Source organism: Eptesicus fuscus, chromosome 2 (genome assembly GCF_027574615.1).
Source record: "Eptesicus fuscus isolate TK198812 chromosome 2, DD_ASM_mEF_20220401, whole genome shotgun sequence".
Classification (NCBI taxonomy): domain Eukaryota; kingdom Metazoa; phylum Chordata; class Mammalia; order Chiroptera; family Vespertilionidae; genus Eptesicus; species Eptesicus fuscus.
The window spans coordinates 53,415,542-53,433,588 of NC_072474.1; the positions used below are offsets into that span (position 1 = coordinate 53,415,542).

Sequence of the window (18,047 nt, forward strand, 5' to 3'; positions counted from 1 at the left end):
AGCCCAGTGTGGAAAACGGATCAAAGATGAGCTTCTCTGGTTAAAGTCAGAGTTCAGGGAGGAGGGCAATGCCCCCCCCCCCACCAATACTGGGGCTCCTCAGGGGTCCTCAGGGCTCAGGCCATAATCACTTCTCAAAAGTTGGTAAGGAAGGAAAAGGCAGCCATATATTATTTAAGAACGTAAAGGCCATATACCCAATAGTCATGTAAGTCTTTTTAAATCTCTTGTCATCTATTCCAATTGCTCTCTTTCCTCCATGTAATAAACTCTTCAAATACAAAGTGATTTGCAATATCCCTTGGGATTCTTTATGTTGTTTATGACCAGGATAATGATACTGTTGTAATGGATATTACATGCATAGAGGAAACCATGGTTTTGAATAGTCATGACTTAGGGAAGGTTCTCCAGAAGCAAATCACAAGGCAAAGGTTTTTTTTTTTTTGTATGTTTGTTTGTTATTTTATTTTATTTTATTTTATTTTTGATATCCAAAGTTGTGAAAGGGGTATTTTATTTTATTTTTTAATTTATTTATTTATTAAGGTGTTACATATGTGTTCTTATTCCCCCATTACCCCCTATCCCCCCCACTCATGCCCTCACCCCCTTGTTGTCTGTGTCCATTGGTTAGGCTTATATGCATGCATACAAGTCATGAGGCAAAGGTTTGAATGCAAGTGGTTTTTATGGGAGCACTCCCAGGACAGCCTCCGAGATGGAGCAAGAGGAGAGAAAAGGAAAATACTAGAAAAAAAGTGAATTCCGGTAAAGGCTCCAGGAGATAGTTTCAGCCTAACTCTGCAAGGAGAACTCTGGAGAGTAAAAGCTCAGATTCCAACTGGGATTAGCCAATTTCCTAAGGTTTGCTCCACACTCTGTAAGACATTCAGAAGAGGAAATTGGGTAGGGTGGAGTGGGGGAGCAGGGAACCCCTAGGCACTTGCAGGCAAAGAGCCCAGGAGCCTGATGGCTGTCCTTCAGAACACAGTAGCAGGTATAGGTCCTTGGAAGAAAAGCACACAGAGGACAGACAGACACAGACACACACATAAGTAGGAGGGACCCAAGACCTGGATCCAAGATCAGCTCAGGGGAACTTCACCGTGGCTTCTATACATGGAAAGCTCTCTTTAAAATGCATAGATAACCTAGGCAATGATTAGATGAAAATATTAATGTCAGCTTTCAATGACTGTCAAGTCGATTTCTGACACTATGACTTTTGCTACCTTCCCCTTGCACTTCTAGCAGGATCACATTACCACACACACAGGGCAAATGTGAGAAAATCCAGGTCAAATGAGTATGAGCATCTGATCAAATATGCATCTCCAAGGATGGCCCTGACTGAATGTACAGTCTGTATGTGAGGACAAAAGGCATGCTTTAAAACTCCACTGTTTTAATGGATTCTGTTCTCATTCTCACTTCCATTACTGTAAACACCAGGAATAGTTACCTATTTCAAAATGTACATTCTTACAAAGAGTTGCTCTTATCTACTTTCTCACACTTTTTTTTTTTTTTTTTTTTGAGGATTGTTGTTGGTTTTTGTTTTTCTCTTTAAATGTGGCCCTTCTTCTACGGATTAGAGGAGCATTATCTTAGAGTCCCCGGGTTAGATTTAATTTAGAGCTTTGCATTGTCAAGCCCACTGACAGACTTAGAGATTAATTTCCACACCGCCTGTGGTGCTAGAGAAGCTGCTTAAGATTTTGAAAATGGCAACACTATTGACTCCCTACCACTAAAGGTTACCTGTATTCACATCCGCAATAATGCTAAAGGAAAGTTTAAATGTGGTAAATATCAATGTTGTTTTGCTTTATGGAAAAACCTGTGCATGAGGGAAGGGGGTGGGGTGGGAAAAAGAAGTGATTTACAAGACAAGAAATGGTTTCTCCCTCAGAGGGCCGCTTATACAGATGCAGCTCCCTCTTTTCATTCTGCAGGGATAACATCACTTGCTCAGTTGGTATTAATTGCATAGAAAATGATTAGTTTACTAGTTTTGGACAGTCATGTCTGCGATCAGGTTCCCTAGAAGCAAACCTTGAGTGAAAGATTTGCTGCTAGTAATACACAAAAGGAGAGATTTGGGTCTGACTTCCATGCTATTTGAATTATATTGAGAGTTGGTAGAAAATCTCCCCCCCCCCCCAACTATTTTGGCTCAGATGCATCTCCAAATATGTGTTTACAGCATTTTAAAGTGAATGCATTTTCAGGGAAATCTAGTCCATATGTTTCAGCAAGGGCTGCGCGGAAATCATCCAAATGTTGTTTTATTAGAGCTACGTGTGGAAGCTGCCTCTCGAGCTTTTCACGTCGTTCTTACACTCTCCCCTGAAAAGCTGCAGGTCGGTTGCCACAAGTAAACAAATCAAATAGCAAAAGGTTTGAGTTCAGTTGGAAATGCGTAGCCTATTATTTTTGATTGGGTTCTGAACTTGGCAGTGGCACCTTCCCTGTTCCTGCCTGCGGGGCAAAGTGAAAACAATTTGAACACTGCATTTCCCAGTGGGTTCATTGACATTTGAGAATACCGCAGCACAGACAGAATCAGCATGCCTGGCAGGTGAGTGATACTTCACATGACCTCCCAAAGTTATTTCCTCCCGGTTTGCAGAAGTTCAGAGCTCGGAGCAATGTTATCCATGTTGCAAAGCCCAAGTTAGGACAGGCACCCGTCCGGGGATACATACTGGGGAATTATCTATTTCTCTTGTGCCTCTTTAGGTGGAATGGTTGAAAAATGAAGACATAATTGACCCAGTTGAAGATCGGAATTTTTATATTACTATTGATCACAATCTCATCATCAAGCAGGCCCGCCTCTCAGATACCGCAAACTATACATGTGTTGCCAAAAACATTGTTGCCAAGAGGAAAAGCACAACGGCCACTGTCATCGTCTATGGTGAGTGAGCTTTTGGGGTCTCGATCTAGTTCCTGTCAAGGTGCAGATCTCATCTTAATTTTCAAACATCAGATGAGAGGCCCCTTGGCAATCCCCATGGCCGGTCTCCTCCTGCTGCTCACGTAGACAGTGAGGTTTCACTGCTTCCCTGATGCTCGTGGGAAGACTGCTCTTGGAAATTCCTAGCCCTTTGTCAGTCAGTTTATGAGAAAATGAAGGAAATCTACCGAACTGCCAGCTGCTTTCCTGAGCCCTCCTCTCTCCCTACCCTGGGCCACCGAGATATAGAGTGAATTTGGAGAGAAGATGCTTAAAGCAGTCTGTTGTCTCTTCTGTGAACCTTGGCTCAGTCCAATGATTGCAAAACCCCAGGTAAACTGGAGCTGATATGCCCCCTACACATTAGAGCAACGTTAACTTCCTGAAACTTGCTTTACATGCTCCATCAGGGCATTCATAGTGAGGAGTATTTCCCAGAGTAAGATCTCCAAGGTAAATAATGAGCAGAGTATAAGAGGGTAGGCTTCATAATCTCATCTATAGTGACATCTCCATCAAACACCATACAAAACTAGAGGCCCGGTGCATGAAATTTGTGCACGGTAAGGGTGGGGGTCCCTCAGCTTGGCCTGCACCCTCTCCAATCTGGAACCCCTTGGGGGTGGGGCCTAAACCGGCAGTCGGACATCCTTCTTACAATCTGGGACTACTGGCTCCTAACTGCTTGCCTGCCTACTGGCCTGATCACCACCTAAACTGCTCCCCTGCCAGCCTCATGGCCCCCAACTGCCCTCCCCTGCCAGCCTCATGGCCCCCAACTGCCCTCCCCGGCTGGCCTAATTGCCCCTAACTGCCTCTGCCTCAGCCCCCACCACCGTGGCTTTGTCCAGAAGGAAGTCGGACGCTAGGAAGATATCCATTCTCCCGGTCTAATGAGCATATTACCCTTTTATTAGAATAGATAGGTGTTCATGTCAATTACATCAACTAATTGCCAATTCAGTCAAATAGCTACTCAATTAGTAAAAAACCCAGCAATGTAAGATTTCATTTTTTGATCAGGTTCAGTGATTACTTACTAAAACTGACAAAAAATCCTTAAAAGGCTGTAAAGTTTATATATGCTAAAGAAAAGTAATCAATCATCTGGTATTAAGACAAGACGGAATGATTGTATTCAGCTCCCATGTTTCAGATCCACTTACAGCCTTGGCATAAGGATGTAAACATTTATTATTTGAGATAAGCTGTCAAAAGTAATTTTTAGAGCTTGACTAGGTAAGGGGATGTATTTTGTTTTAAAAAGAACAATGGCCAAGGAAAAGAGAACACAATCCTATTTGCTTTTCAGGGTAGGTGAGTAAACATTGGTAATTCATTTTTGTTTTTTGTTTTTTATCTCTGTGCTTAGATTCTTCAGCTCTGTGATAAAACTTAGAATGATAAGAAGTCCGTGGTCTCTTCTAGCTTTGAATTTTAGATGTTTTTATAATCCCTTGGGGAATAACTTTGTGTCGATGTGTTGTGTGTGGTTTGTGTGTGCACGCGCAAACATGTAATCCACATGTTATTGTTTACCTCCTCCCAGTAAACGGTGGCTGGTCCACCTGGACAGAGTGGTCTGTGTGTAATAGCCGCTGTGGACGGGGGTATCAGAAACGCACGAGGACCTGCACCAACCCAGCACCCCTCAACGGTGGCGCCTTCTGCGACGGGCAGAGCGTGCAGAAAATAGCCTGTACCACGTTGTGCCCAGGTAAATAAACGCGCTCTCGTTCCAGATGTCTCCTCCCATTCCAGAGATACATTTTAGGGGAGCTACACAAAGCCTTAACCTTGACCTGCATGTGCGATAAACATTATTTAAATGCATCATCCCATTCAAGGCTTACATTGCTGGGAAACCAAATATTTCCCCCCAAAAGAATACTTAACTTTATTGCCTAGCCATGAAAAATAATGTAAAACAGGAGATTAAACACTCATCAACAGAATCCCTCTCTAAACAAAACTGCTGGAGCCAAGATTGCAGGTTCTATAATTCAAGAGATTTGAGCACCACTGAAAGCCACACATTTTAGAAAAAAAACAACCCTTGATCTCCAGAAAGCCATGGGAACTAATTGGAACTAAAATTCAGATAATGTTTAGACGGAAATATTTGATATTTGGTGTCAGTTTCTGGGCAAGAGCAAATAAAACATTTGGACTGAATGAAAAGGAAGTCTAAGCTTTGTGACACATGAGCTAATGGATTTTGAAAATACAACGCAGTCAACACTTTATTATCTGTACAGGTCGGCCACCTGTTTTGTGAGTTATGTGCAGTAGTACCTATGCCCAGATTGCATCCTGCTGCCTCTGAGCATCTCTCTGTGCTATTTTATATTGTCACCTGCTCTTATCCCCAGGTAACTGATGTTAGTATCCACTAAAACAAAAACTCCCTAAACTCTAATCAATAAGTTGAAAAGTTTAGCTAGAGTTATTTTGAAATAATCCATAAAGTTAGTGCACTCCATTGAGGTAGCTATTATACTGTCAATTTCATTGTTTAGATACACAGTCTTTTGACTTCCCTTTATTTTGCCGGGTTTTTGTTTGGTTTATCCTTTAGAACAAACTTTCTGAGAGATGGGTTGAAGAAGTGAACTGAAATAAAAACATAATCTATATTTTATATTCCTGTGTTGATTTCCAAATATCAAAATAATAACCTACACTGAGTCCTTTGAGAGCTTTTATTTATGGAACAAATTTTGACACCTAGCGAGGTTTACAATGTCAGGATTTTATCTTGTACTCTTCAATATTTTACCTAGATGTTGACTCCCACAATTAAAAATGCACTGAGTATTTTGAGTTGAAATAGAAATGTGAGAGTGTGTAATTTGGGATGGTCTAGGTCCGTGGTCAGCAAACTGCTGCTCGCGAGCCACATGCGGCTCTTTGGCCCCTTGAGTGTGGCTCTTCCACAAAATACCATGGCCTGGGCGAGTCTATTTTGAAGAAGTGGCGTTAGAAGAATTTTAAGTTTAAAAAATTTGGCTCTCAAAAGAAATTTTAATCATTGTACTGTTGATATTTGGCTCTGTTGACTAGTGAGTTTGCCGACCACTGGTCTAGGTCAAAGCAAATGCCTTTTCTTCAGATAGCTAGGAGCTGCTTATATAGGCAGCTCTGTACCATTAAAGTATTAATGCTTTCATCATTTTTTCATGTGGGTATGTGCATATCTCTATACATATGCATAATATATTTACACAATAATTTGAATATAAAATCATATAGTAAACTATTAAAATTGATATAATTTCTATCAATATGCAGGTATAAGATGCTATGTATATTAGATGTTCAATAAATTTACTACATATTTTTAAACTTAGGAATGGAAATTGTTTTTAAAATAGAGATATCTCAGCTCATTATCATTTAAATTACTGCCAAGGCAGCCACCAAAAATAGGAAGAAAGTGAGTCAATTCTAAATTACTGAATTACGGCAGAAAATTTGAAATGACTAAATATATTTTTAATAAAAATAGAAATGGATATATCATAAAATAATGGACTGGAATCATCAAATAATAAATGGAAAATTGTCTTTTGAGAAGGCACTGAAGATCTCAAGAGAACCAGTTAGCCCAGATGAAAAAATAAAAAGAGTATACAGGGCATCGATAGATGATAGATAGATGATAGATGGATAGGTAGGTAGGTAGATATAGATAGATAGATAGATAGATAGATAGATGATAGATAGATATTGATGAATGATAAATGGATGGATAGATAAATGGATGGAAGAATAGGTACACAGGGAGATTTCTTCCCCCACTCTATCAACCATTTCTCCCACATAGGTGTACTGCATTCCTCATATGACACTATGCATAAAGGAATTTGGGGTCCAAAAAGAAGCCCCCTAATTTTCAACACAAAATCCAGAAGTTAACCATTTGATAGAACAAGGGGCACCACCATGACTCACTTTTATACAGCTTTGGTGACAGTTCTGGTCTGTGTGTTCCTTTAAGCTGCCCTTGCGTGGTCCCTGAGGAAACAGGCACACAGCTCACAGGGGAGTTCACAGAGCCCAGCCGCTGTGTGCAGAGCATGCTCCACGTCCGCAGCCGAAACAGATCGAGTACTCCACGGGGGCATTTTCTTCGGCTTGTTTGTTTGCTTTATAGTTGAGCTCAGCTCCCCTCTGTCCTCCAAAGCTCCTGTCCCTTTGACCTGACGCTGGGTTTTCTCTGTGGCAGTGGATGGCAGGTGGACCTCCTGGAGCAAGTGGTCTACCTGTGGGACGGAGTGCACACACTGGCGCAGGAGGGAGTGCACGGCGCCAGCCCCCAAGAACGGCGGCAAGGACTGCGATGGTCTGGTCTTGCAATCCAAGAACTGCACTGATGGGCTTTGCATGCAGAGTAAGTCTGTGTCAGCAAAGGACACACTGGGAGACCTGAGATTTAACCACTTGGGATCATTTGCAGGAAATATTAGAAATTAAAAATTATTTGAACAACAAAAACTTCAATAATATACCAATATACTAGTTACCTTCCCAAATTGAAAAGGGTAGACTCCCAGGAACCAAAAGGAATAACTGTGTCCGGTTATTCCAAGCGACAGAATGTGATTTGCTCACATGTCCATGCAGGGGCTGCCATTCTTTCCAGACCCAGGAACCACTACTCAGTTTTGTGAGTGCGCACAAAAGGGCACCCTAACCTCCTCACAGAGTCACATGACTTCCAACAAATAAGCTATTTATTCCTAACCCACGGCTGTGACTGAACTAAGGTCCCTGGGATATGTAATATGTATAAAGACAGGAAACATTTCTGCAGGTAGATTTACCGATTTAGACAAACTTAAAGGGAACATCGTCACAGCTCCTTGAAAATGCTGGGTTTTGTTAGAAATTATGGTTTTTGAAAGGAAACAATGTTAATAAAACATCAATTTTAAAATTGGCATAGAAGATTGGCTTACGAATACTATGGGTGCTTTAAGCTAAATAGTCCCCATTTCTCATGGCTTCATTCCTTAGGTTTTCTTAATGAGATGGGTGTCTGATTTCCATACCTACAAAGTCTTACCTTTTTATTAAGGAGCCTTTAGATAGACAAAATTTACCCCTCTTTCATGACCATGAATTAAGATACTACGATTTGTTCTGCATTTACACCCATACAGAGGAATAGATCAAACAATGTGATATCTTTATATCTTAAACTAATGGAAGGCAAATGCTGACATTTCTTAGAATATATTACAAATTGCTTAAAGAATCAAAACAACCAAATATATCTGTATAGAAGTTTTTATGAATAAAATATTTTATTTTTTACCATTTTTATGACATTCTGTTTACCTTCCAGAATCTATACACACAGGGACCTTTTAAAAAGAAACCTTACTTAAAATAGAAATATGTAATTATGTTGCTGACACAGAATAAAAATCCAATAGGCCTCTTATTTCTCTGTCTATGGTAGGTTACATTCTTTGAAAATGGGCTGCTACTGAGTATAAAAAGCACAGCTTCTGGTTATGATTTGGGGGCTGCATCTCACTAAGTTTGTACTCGAAATGAGGAATGAAAGTAACACAGCTGTTTTACTAACCATTTATCCAGACATGCAGGGTTTGTTCCTCTAGGCCTGGTTTGAGTGAGGATTAAAATAAAAACATATGTCACACGAGTTCTTTTAGCATTTTAATGATTTACTATTCTTCCTTTAGTGTTTGACAAACTGATTCATGTGATCAAACACAGCAAAATTTGAGGTTGTTCCCTCTCTCTCTCTCTTTTTTCTCTCTCTCTCTCCCTCACTTCTTCTTTCCTCCCTCTCTCCCTGTCTCAATATTATATTTCAACTCTGGGTGATTTAATTGCCTGCTGCTTCCACTGTGCATATTTAAAATTTCCCAAAGCAACCTATTTAACAAGAATTACAAAGCCGCAAGATGGAACACTGGGCCTTTTATTAGTTATACAAAAATGGCACATTCTAAATTATGACATTTTTCAGATACAAACATGAAATATTCTAATTAATACTTTCAGGACATAGCATTCCCTTAACACCTAGCTTATTTCTTCCAGCATTAATGGAATTTTTTCTTATGATTGGATACTTGCCAATAATGATGGCATGAAGTATGTATGTAAGTAAGGAAAGGGAACAAAGCCACAAGAGAGTTTTTTGGTTGCTGTTGTTTGTTTCTTTTATTTTTTATCAAATCTCTTATTAGACTGAATCACTTGGGTATTTGGATTAAAATCAGTTAAAAATCTATTTTCTTTTACAAATTCTGCTTTGCTATAGTAACAGCCCCTATTAAGTCAATAAACTCTTTTTCATCTGCCCTCTATGTCTACTCTAGTGCAACGGAGAATTGTAGTCTGTATTATTGATTTCCTCCCTGATAAAAAGCACAGAGATATTGCTGCACTGTGTAATTATAATATTTTACAGTGAAAGCTATAGCTTCTGTTTACCAGTAAACTGGGTGTTTCTGACATAACATTGTTGCCAAATTCTTGCAAAGAATTATTATTGCTCTTCGCCTTTCCTTTGAAAAACAAAAGACTTTCTAATAGTGAAAGTACTAAGCTTGCAAGAGGGACAGGCCTGTATTAGGAAAAGAATGGGAGTAGAAAAGACAGACAGAAAGTTGCAATTGATGGTTAGGAATTATCATTTAATGTTTATTTACTTTAGGAGAATTAATGTCTTCAATGCAGTAATAAATAGTTCTTCATCAGAATTGCAATATTATCTCAAAATAAAGCTAGCCTGTTAACCATGGAACCAAGTATGCATTACAACCTCTGAATTCACTTGAAATTGTCAAATATAGATGAGCTGCTGGGTAGGGCAAATTCAGAGTTCATAATGGATGTCAGTAGAGTTCAGAGTTACCTAGAGAACATAGTGTAGTATATTTTAAAAGCCAAAGTGGTAGTTAAAAGCAATACAATGTGAAATATATAGAAAATATCACTATCAATGCTTGTTCACTAATTTGTTCAAGACAGTTGTATTCAGACACATTGCTTCCTTATGTATCTCCATTATTATAAAATTACAAACACCTTTTACTCAGATATGTAGAAATCTTGGATAACATATTAAAACCTAAAAGACATACACACATATGGTGTATGTGCATATGTGTGTGTGTTGGAGGGAGGGAGCGAGGGAGGCAGAGAGGGAGGGAGGGAGGAGAGAAAAAGAAATGGAAATAGGAGAGAGAGAGAGAGAGAGAGAGAGAGAGAGAGAGAGAGAGAATGAGAATGAATCAGATTCAAAAGAAAGACAGGAGATTCCTCAAGTGCCAGAAATGAAGTAGGAACTAAAAGCTAGAGAGGTAATGTTCTGAGTAGACATGGGAATAACCAAGAGGAGCCTTGAACATGGATGTAGGATGAAAGATATATCCTCATTGGACATGGACGTGGGGTTGGGAGTTGGGGTTTCAGTTTTGGCACAGAGGCAGAAGCCCTGAATTTGCAAGAGCCTGAGGCCAGGAGTTGAAAGCAAGAACCCTGAATAAAGCTGGATTTCATAAATGGCAGCTCCTTCCATGAAAAATAACTAAAAAATATTCTACCCACCAACCTAGGGAAGCCACAGGAAAATTCATGGTAGGGAAAAGAAAAATAAATAAAACCTATAGTAAAACCACAGTCCTATACCCAGCTTTGGAATGGAGTCTAAGTATAGGGAGCAAAAAATAAAAGATGTGTAATTTACATATTTGGTAAAATTTCTGGGGTACCAGCAGAAACAAAGAGCAAGCCATCCATATATATATATATCTCTTAAACAAAGAGCAAGCCATCTATATATATATATATTGATTGATTATTGATTTCATAGTGGAAGGGAGAGAGAGAGAGAGAGAGAGAGAGAGAGAGAGAGAGAGAGAGAGAGAAACATCAATGATGAGAGAGAATCATTGATTGGCTGCCTCTTGCATGCCTCACACTGGGGATCAAACCTGCAACTGGGGCATGTGATCTAACCAGGAATCGAACTGTGACCTCCTGGTTCATAGATTGATGCTCAACCACTGAGCCACGCTGGTTGGGCACACAGCAAGCCATTCTTTAGAGTTCTTTCCACAACCCAGGTGCATTGTTCTATGATAAAAATAGCTCAGTCTGGAAAATGAGCCTATAATACAAAGTTTCATATCACCCAAGGGAACAGTCTGCTTAAAGGAGAGTCAGCAACATAATGTATAGGTGAATTAGCACTCTCATAACATGGATTCATAGGGCAATCTGAATGAGACTATAAAATAAATAAAAATAAAACTGCATTTTAAAAGGAATATAAGCACAAATGAAAGAATAGAATATTTAGGAAAGAAATCAAATGGAAAGTCTACAATTATAAACATGATGATTAAAAGTTAAAACTCAATAGATTAAATATCAGATTAAATTAGAGAAAACTTTTAGATAAAGTTAGAGAGAAAATTAGTAAAATGAAATGTAGAGCTCATGAAACTTCTCAGAATACAGGGGGGAAATATAGTGAGTGATTACATAAAAGGAAGGCTAAAACCCATGGAGCAGAAAATGAGGATAACCACAATTTACTATGCAAGGGAGCGAAATTGAAACTATCTTGGAACAATCAAGAGGGCTTGCCTTAGTCAGTTTGCCTCTATAGATAGTGTGTTGGCCAGCAGACTAAAAGGTCCCAGGTTCGATTCTGGTCAAGGGCACATGCCTGGGTTACTGGCTGGATCTCCAGTAGGGGGCATGCAGGAGGCAACCAATCAATGATTCTCTCTCATCCTTGATGTTTCTCTCTCTCTCTCTCTCTCTCTCTCTCTCTCTCTCTCTCTCTCTCCCTCTCCCTTCCTATCTGGAATCAATAAAAAAAAAAAAAAAAAGGAGGGCTTACTACTCAAAAACTCTCACTAGTAAATTACCAAACTATAAAAACTGATTACTTTTAAAAAGAGAGAAACTAATAAAGGGGCAGTTGAAAAATAAGATGAAATTAAATTATAGACAATAGTAGCACAGAATATGGGAAGGTGTGACTGAGTTACAATTTTCTAATTCCATATCTTGTTCAAGGAAAGAACAATAACACTACCTACATTAGACTTTACAGATAAGATCAACTACACACATAAAAATTGAATGCATAAATTCAAAGTAAGATTTTTAAGGGCAGAGCAGGAACAATAAAGAAAGAACAAAAAATGTGATAAATGAAAACAATAAATGAGATGGTATGCATCAGGGATCGTCATATATCAGGGATAATAATGTAAATGAATTCAATTCACCTGTTAAAGGAAATTCAAAATTGTGGTAGGAAAAGAATCCAGTTTTATACTGTTTATGAGAGAAATAATGAAATTATAATTATAGAGAAAGACTGACAGTTAAGAAGTGGAACTTACAATAGAGTTCAAACTTCATTTTCAAATGTCCAATTAATGGCTTTGACTAACTATTGGACCATTCCTAATTTAATTTCATTTCCCATTGTGCTTAAGTAATACATCTTAGAGATTTTGTTTGCTTGCAGTTTTAATTTAGATTTTTCTTGATTTATAGTTCTTAGAATGTTTAATTTTCCATTGGATATTTAATCAAAAGTTTTCTAAATTGTTTACCTAGCTATTAGTTGTTTGTGTAAGAAGTCTTAGAAATCAGATGTTTCCTCAACACAATTTAAATTTTTAAAAGGATTTGAGGTTTACTTACGAAATTATATAGTATGTTAAAGATATAATAATGCTAAATGTTAGCAAATGTGCAGTAAAATAGGATTTCTTGTATTTTACTAATGGCAATACAAATTTTCACCATTATTTGGGGACATGATTTGACAATATGAATTAAGAGCTTTAAAAGTGTTCATAGCCTTTGGCCCAATAATTCTACTTCAATGAATAAAATTTCAGTAATAGCAATACCTAAAAAGATATATGCCAAATACGTAATATTCTTTGTATTTTACTGTAAAAAAATTCAAAATCTGAAAGTCCAATATTAGAGTACTGTATGAGTAACAAAAGCTACTTCCATAAGTTGGAATATCATAGAGCCACTAAAATATGTATATATGCTGGTTGAACAAGAAAAGTATAATGTAGATTTGTAGACACATTTCATCATAAGTACCTAAAAGTAAGCTTTAGAAAAAGATGAATGAAATTTAGGCATTTATGCTTGTGATATTATAATTGATTATTTTTCTTTTTCCGTATGCACTTTATTCACCATATTCTTTATTTTTCATATTTCATTATGTTTATAACTGTAAATGACTTTTTGAAAAAGAGATGTTGAGGGTTGCCTGAAACAACTGCATATCTTATAAGCAGAGTCTCAGGATTTGAAATGTAGCAAAATCACTGATGCATCCTGGGAATTTGGTCACATTGATTCAAATTAGATTAGATTTAAATTAGATTACCAAAAAATGTATTTGCACAAAATACTTGCATAAAGCTCTCCTTGTATAAAACCCTAGGTGACAACACTTACTTATAGCCAGTAAATCAAGTGCATATATAAAAGGAATTTGAAGACATGGGGATTTGGAACTGAATTATAGTTTTGCATTATTTCCCAGTTGCCTATTTTATACATTTGCAAACACACTTATCCTTAAACTCTTTGATAAATTGGATTCATTATGTGACGCTGTGTAATTTCATTTGTGAAACAAGGTCATGGTCTTTAAGCAATTTCAGAAGCTCAACTAAGGTTTTTAGGCCATTTATACACATTAGTTGATATTGAAGTATAATATATATCATGTATCTGTTACACTGGATATATAGTTATTGGCCTGAAAAAGTAGTTCCTACACTGGAGATACTGCCTTCAAATTAAGAACTTCTATAAATTGGTGTTATTAACACATTCTTAAAGGTTATTTAAAAACCATCAAAGTCACTTAATGTCCCAGAAAAAAAAATGGACATTTTTGGTTTATAAGTACATTGTTATTTTAAAAACCGTTTAAAAATTGGAGTTCTTTGGTATGCTGAAGGGTATGAATTGCATTGAACAAGAAAGAGTAGATGAATTGGAGTATTTTTCACTATTGAAAATAACTGAACACACATGTCTGATATGAGAAACTTAGCATTAAAAACAAATGAGACTGTTCTTTCTTAATTAATAATACTGCAGAATAATGTATCTGATTCAATGGGAGATCCATTGTGCTGTGTACCCATTTAGATTTCTTTATATCATTCCTAAAATTATATTACAGTAGTCCCTGGTTTTGCCATATAGTTTTGAAATAGGATTTACTTGAAATAGTTCTGGCAAGAGAGACAGAGAGAGAGAGAGAACTTTAGACAAAATTGAAAAAGATACAGAAGAAGAAAAAAAGCACTTAGGATAATCTCCAAAAATGCTATGTCAATAAGCATATTTAACTTTTTACCTTTTATGTTGAAACTAGAGGCCTGGTGCATGAAATTCATGCACTGAGGGAAGCGGGGGGGGGTCAGCCCAGCCTGCACCCTCTCCCAGTCCTGGAGCCCCCTGGATGTCCAACTGCCGGCAGTCAGACATCCTTAGTGCTGCTGTGGAGGCCGGAGAGGCTCACGCCACCGCCACTGTGCTCGCCAGCCGTGAGCCCAGCTAATGGCTGAGCAGCGCTCCCCTTGTGGGAGCACACTGACTACCAGGGGGCAGCTCCTGTGTTGAGCGTCTGCCCCCTGGTCATCAGTGTACGTCATAGCAACCGGTCGTTCCACTGTCAGGCCGAAACCTGCTCTCTGACATCCCCAGAGGGGTCCTGGATTGCAAGAGGGTGCAGGCCAGGCTGAGCGACCCCACAGTTGCACAATTGGGGCCAGGGAGGGACCCAGGAATTTGGCCAGCCAGGGAAGGACCACGGAAGGGCTCCAGGGCATGTCAGGCCCATCTTGCTCAGTCCCAATCGGCTGGACCCCAGCAGCAAGCTAACCTACCAGTCAGAGCATCTCCCCTCTGGTGGTCAGTGCATGTCATAGCAAGCGGTGGAGCGGTCTTAGCATATCATTGGCATATTACACTTTGATTGGTTGAACAACCGACTGGCTGACTGGACACTTAGCATATTAGGCTTTTATTAAATAGGATACAAGTGTATTACCAAGACCTGACAACTTTGAACTTTTATAATCTCTGTAATGAATATGTAGTAAGATCTACCTTGTCATGATTAGCATATGATGGTTTAATTCATGCTACTTTTTTATTTTCAAAAAAGCAATCCAAGGACTATACATATGGCTTAGTCCAGAAACGGTGCTTTATATGTATTTATGAATACACTCAATTAGATTATAACATTACTGACTCTAATCCTATAGACTTTAGTTTTTAATCCTGTTTGAAGATTGGAATCCCATATAGGGATATGTAACAATTCAAATCTGAATTTAGAAATACTCCTTCTTGCTGAGGAGGGTTTATGCCACAGTAGACAAATTAAAAACTGCAATTTACAAACAAGAACTGCCTGGAATTGTGTCTGCATCAGTGAACTTCCTGGCTTCGGGAAATTAAAATGTTATGCAGTCTGCAAATTTAGCACTTTCTCCTCATTAAAAAATTTACATGTCACACAGCTCTTCCCTTAATTCTGACACGCAGAGGAAGTGGCGGAAGTCTATGTGTAAATTGTGGTATGGACACATTGCATACCCGGTTCCCCAGAATCCCAGGTGCATTGATTGTGAGAAAATAATTTACTTTACAAATAGTATTTTCTTGACTTCAGAATGATGTGTTTATGACTGCTAGAGCAGGCATTTGAGAAGGTGCTGGTCAGTTTCCAGTGCAATTCTTGTCAACACAGCAGTTTGATAGGGAATGCAACATCGTGCGTGTCAGACAGTGCGTGCTTTTATCTGTAGTTTGGAAGACGTTGATGTCATAGCTGCATCGATACCGTCCTTGATAGGCGTAGTGTCCCAGCTGGCAAATAAATTCCCTGCCTGTGGACTGGCCGCCCGACACAGTGCTCTGCTGTCTCGGGATAATGAGTGCGGTTTGCTTTTGCTTTTCCCCCTTCTGGTAAAACGTTTTCCTGCTTTTGAAAGCAGGGATGTGGTTAGAAACTGTAACCCACAGAAACCTGTTGAACACCTAAGGAGCCCCCACACGGGTTCGTGTGAGAGGACGAATGGAAGGTCTTCAGCTTCTATGATGGAAAGGAAACTCCTAGGGGTTCAAGAAAGGTGCCCCCTCTGACAACCACAGTAGAGTGTGGACTCCTTCCAATCGCAGGGGTGCAGGGCCAGGGCTCCCAATCACATTTTCTTTTGCCTAAAAGCCCAGCAGATAGGGTGATGTATGCTAGAAGAAGTCAGCCTCTTCGGGACTCTGTTATTTTCCCACCAGATGTCTTGACTGCCATGGATTATAATGTCATTGCCTTTGGATTTAATAGTTCATTATTCTTCTTAAGGAATATTGATGGGGATAGAGTCTACTTCATTAAAAACACTTGGGCAGCTGAACTGAGGATTTGATTCAACTGTTGAGTTAAATTTCAGCCATTCATTCTTCACCTACTGTGAGTCACTAGATAAGACTTTTGCATCCTGAGAGGTTAATTCCGAGCTATTCATTTTCAGAGGGTGTGGCTGTCGCTGTCAGGAAAAAAAAGGTCAGTGTAGTCCGGACGGCCTCCTAGCCTGTGAAAGCTGCAGCTCGAATGACCACAGCAATTTAGGCAACTGACATCAGTGATAAGCAAATGGTCTTTGCAATTTTTGTTGGCAAGTCCTGGAATTTATGTATTCATTTATTTGGAGATCCTTAAGCTCCTGTCAATAGATAAACTCTCAGAAGAGTGGTAAATTATAATAAATGACCTGAGTGTCTTTGACAAACCTGACCTTTGACATCATTAGTGCAGTCCTGATGGGCTAGCTAGATAAGAACTGACCTAAAAGGAAAAAACAAAACCTGGACATGCTTATTCTGAATGGCCCTGGGGGTTTTCAATAGGAACATTTGCATCAGAAGAAATGTAACCCGAGTGAGAAAAATCACATATTTTGGCTTAGGGTAAAGTTACTGGCAAAAAGAAAGACCAAGCAGCTAGGTTAAGAAGAGGGGAAAAGATTAAAGATTCTTCTTAACTCTAAGATCATAAAAATGAGGACAGATCTTTTGAAGTGCTCAAGTATACTTCAGATAGATGAATATGACTCAAACTCACCCAAAACTTGATGATTTAAAAACATGTATTTTTATAGAACACAATGCTTTTTATAGACTATAATTAAGTTGTATTCATAATTTACATTCAAACCCCCATATAATATATAAATTATCCTCTATTTTTTTAAATTCTCACAATATCATAAATCGATTCACCTGTATTAAGGTCATCAAAGCAGCTCCATATTGAAATATAATGAGTAAATCTGAAGGCAGGCAGGAAAACTTTATAAAACTCCACCCATCTTCCTTTGGCTAGGAATTTGATAACTAATCTAAAGAAAGAGAGTTTTAATCCCCAACTTTCGTGGACATAAATATTAATGTATCACATGTATTTTAATTTAAAGGAATTACAGATATAATTTTAATTTTATTCACTTTCTACTGCATTGACTTTAGGCCCTGGCATATATTGCTTCTGACTCCCATCCTATATAATATAGAGCTAATATGCTAATTAGACCAAACAACAGAACGACTGTCCAGACATCCTTCCAGACAACCGCCTGGATGACCTTCTGGATGAAGCCAGAGCTGTAAAGGCCAGCCAAGGCAGCTGGGGCTGCGAGGGGCTGCAAGGGCCTGTGAGGGCTGGCTGAGGCTGCAAGGGCTGGCTGGGGCTGCAAGGGCCGAGCCCCTTGCACAAATTTCGTGCACCAGGCCTCTAGTCTACTATGTTAGACATGGCCACGCAGAAGCAAACTTGAGCTGAGTTTAATCTAATAAAACTCAAAAAGTACAAAAAAAAAATAACCTTACACACAGAACTTTTGATAAGCCTTTAATCATTGCTCTCTCTTGTAAAGGAAGGAACGGAGGTGTAAAATTGAAACAGCCCACCCAATGTCCACTATAAGTTAGGGCAAGAGTCAACATAGGAACCCAA

General features: G+C 38.8%; 1 protein-coding gene across 1 annotated transcript in view; it reads left to right on the forward strand.

Annotated features, from left to right (window-relative positions):
* Positions 1–18,047, forward strand: part of UNC5C (unc-5 netrin receptor C) — a 395,871-nt gene that overhangs the window by 320,068 nt on the left and 57,756 nt on the right. The window contains exons 5-7 of the mRNA XM_054723184.1: positions 2,746–2,926; positions 4,515–4,682; positions 7,194–7,358. Of these exons, the coding sequence (XP_054579159.1) occupies positions 2,746–2,926; positions 4,515–4,682; positions 7,194–7,358 (514 nt within the window). The remainder of the gene's footprint in view (positions 1–2,745; positions 2,927–4,514; positions 4,683–7,193; positions 7,359–18,047) is intronic.